General features: G+C 38.5%; 1 protein-coding gene across 1 annotated transcript; it reads right to left on the reverse strand.

Moving 5' to 3' along the window:
- Positions 1 to 656: 656 nt before the first annotated feature.
- On the reverse strand, positions 657 to 1601 carry LOC110678090 (ATP-dependent DNA helicase PIF1-like). The gene has a single exon (XM_021850686.1). The coding sequence runs from the start codon at positions 1599 to 1601 to the stop codon at positions 657 to 659; it is 945 nt and encodes a 314-aa protein (XP_021706378.1).
- Positions 1602 to 3471: the final 1870 nt, after the last annotated feature.

Raw genomic sequence — 3471 nt, forward strand, 5'->3', positions numbered from 1 at the left:
CTAATAGATCCAACGCCAAACTATTATAATAAACAATAGCGTAATATTTTGAAATCCAGGGCAATTGTCATTATTTTGCACTTTGATATCACTTTGAAGCGACATTTTATTTTAAAATTTAGAGATATATTTGACTGAAGTTCGAACCTCTTGTTTAATCCAAAAATAAGGTAAGAACTTTCTAGATGTCCTGCTTTAAGAAATCTTGAGCATTAGTTCGTGAATCTGTTCGGCAATTCCACATAAGCCGCATTTTAAGGCATATTTATTTCAATCAATTACATCTCTGGCGAAATTGTTTGTTCAGAAATCTCGTCAGGGGGAAACAGGCATATTAGATAATCCCTCTTACGCTAACTAGCAATTTGAAGAGAAGCTTATTTTTTAATACATTTCAGGTATTTCTACACGTATCTTCCTTTTCATATATCCTAAAACACAATTCAAACTGAGAAAGTATGCAGCATTTATATGCAATAAATTTGGTCATTCGAAATTTGGTCATCTTGAATTTTATCAGAAAAACCATGAATTTCACCATTAGTTGTATATATTTCTCTTACTAATACTTGTTATCTTAAACTAGGCATAAAGAACTATCACTTGAGCCACTTCGTAATACTAAACTACCTAAAGTCAATAGTATAAAAATTAATCTAGCTGATTGTCACCAACGGTTTACTCATCAGCGACTTAGTCAAGCCCATGGCAGAGAGAGATTTCTTCAGACCGCCATCCTTTTTCTTTACAGCCATGGGAGTGATGTATTCCCGGTCACGTATCTGCCGCCGTAAATCGCGATAGTATTCGAGGACCTTTGGATTGGCCCATACCTGTTTGCCGTCAAAATCCAACACTCGGAGGCTGTCCAGGCTCTGAGCTCGACTCAACGCCACGTAAGCTTGACCGGCTTCAAACACCTTGGACAGCGACATCTCGACGCAATCCAGAGTTAAACCTTGGGACTTGTGTATGGAGAAGGCCCAGGCTAGTTTGAGTGGCAACTGCGAACGAGTAACGATGACGGCGCCGGCAGTTTTGATGGACCAATTCTCCGGTTTGACCAGCAAATCGCGCTTCTTAAACTTGACCAAGGGATAACCCTGGACAAAGTTGGTGACTACGCCGCGGGCACCATTCACCAGCCCTTCGGCAATGTTGAGATTCTTCAGCAGCATCACCTGAGCGCCTAGTTTCAGTACGAGTTTCCCAGGCGCTTGAACCTGCTGGTCCAGTTGCTTTGTCATGTAGGCATCACTGTCGATTGCATGATAAGCCTTTTCCTCTCCCGAGAGATTGTTCAGTTTCGATTGATTGATCAGATCGGCATCATTGGTGTGGGAGCAGAGTTGCGTCGCGAGAATTCCTTCCATTTCTATGCGCTGTTTCGAGGTTGCGGTCAGGGTGTCTCGTATCTGCGGGGTCACACGACCGATTCGAATACTGTTGAGGATGCTAACAAAGTTCGAATCCTTCTGACGGTGGACAACCGTTAGTTCGAACGATTGCTGCACACACTCCTGCCAGGCCTTGGTTTCGAACGAAAATCGCATCACGGAATTATCGTCCTGGGTCAGAGCATTCCGCGAGAAGGAGTCCATTCGGAGGGAAGGAGTGCACAATTCGATTTTAATTTTGGGGTCACCTTCAAAAAGCTAACTAAGGGGTCACCCAAAAATGACACCCATCATTTGAGGGAGGGGAGTGGTCTACGAAAGTGCGACAGTGCATGTATTAGGTATCGAAAAAAGCATGACAGAGGGGGGTGGGAGGTCTAGAAATCCCCAAATATGATGGACGTCATATTTAAAACTTCCCTGAGAAAAAACTGAGTTAGAAAAGCTGCAAAAACTAGGTGAGCAATGGTATTAGCCGTTTGAAATGAACGATTTTCTATATTTCTGAAAACAACATATTTCGTACAACAAAGTAATAAGTATTCAATGGCAGGTTCTTTGTTCGAGTAAACTGTACAATGGGATTCAATTTTGGGTAAAAAATCTGGTGGCCATATTGTATTATGAAGCCATCTTGATTTTAAGCAAAAGTATGAGTTATTTAGTATTATGATACATATCATGTTGAAATAAATAACATAAACATTGAGTTTAAGCAAATACTTTCCATTTTGAGAATCTGTGTGAATTTTGATCGTTTGTCTCTGGTTTTGAAGATATTCCGTTGTATATAGAGGGCTCGGCATTATCCATTTTTTTTTAATATATAGGTGTTTCTCCGTTTCACATTTTAATTTCAATGAGCATTGAACACAAATTTAACACATTTGTACGTGCATATTAGTTCTCATGAGTTTGGAATATATATTAATTTGATACAATTTTCTTGTGAGACTCCATCATTAATGCCTGGGAGTACAACCGCCTTCTGAGCTATAGCAACACCCTCCTCAAAAGGGGATGACTAAGAAGCTCAAATTTTACGACGACAGGGCTGGTTTTAAGAAAATGTCGAGTTGTTGAATAAAGGTCACTTATGCGATTATTGATTTTACGAGGCCCACTTATACTAATAGTGTACATAAAGCTTCCAAAAGATTATTAAAGATTTTAAGGCGTAAAAAGTATGTAAAACGTTTGTCATAATTAACATTACGGAGCTATATATTCATAGCATAGTACAACCTTACGGAAAACTGCTTTGAAGTGAACCGTTCCGAAGTCGCGATGCCATATGATTCCATGAGGATCATGTAATAACATTCTAATAGTGTTTTCCATACCAATAGTTAAAAATAAAATTTAAAATATGGGTTCCGATTTTGGCACGGTTCCGTTTTTGGCAACAGAAAATATCGACTGTATCAACGCCCTGGAGTAATTTTACTTTATTTCACCTATATCTTTGCAAGATCTGGAGGCTCATCTTAATGCTCTGTAGAAAAATAATTTAAAATTCAAAGCTTTATCAACGCCTTCAGAAATTTAACCTTAATCACATAGATCAGTTACATCTCTACGCTCTGTAGGACACCAATTGAAATTGTCAAGCTGTTTAAACACCCTGGAGTAATCAGGAGCAAATAAACGCCCTGTATAAAATCAATTGAAATTTCCGAGCTGTGCAACCCCTTGTCACCACGGAATTCTGAAATTCTGATATTTCTGTGGTATATAAATCACTTTTTCGAGTGAAAAGAAAAATTATGTTGAAATTTCGACATAACTTCAGCATGAAACAATATCGATCGAATCATCTCAAGTTACTCTTGAAGTTTGATGAGATACATGAAATTTTGAAGCAGAAAAAAATCATTTCATATGATCTAAAGACAATCAATTCGTATTCTTGTTCATTTTGGGCCAATAGTTTTCATGTGATAGTGACGAAAATTCATTATCAAGTACGCATCAAAAACGGTATTTGCTGAAAGGATTTTGAAAACTTGCTGTAATGAATAATCAACAATTCCGTTCCGAAGTCGCGATGCCATATGATTCCATGAGGATCATG

This window comes from Aedes aegypti, chromosome 3 (assembly GCF_002204515.2).
Source record: "Aedes aegypti strain LVP_AGWG chromosome 3, AaegL5.0 Primary Assembly, whole genome shotgun sequence".
Taxonomy (NCBI): Eukaryota; Metazoa; Arthropoda; class Insecta; order Diptera; family Culicidae; genus Aedes; species Aedes aegypti.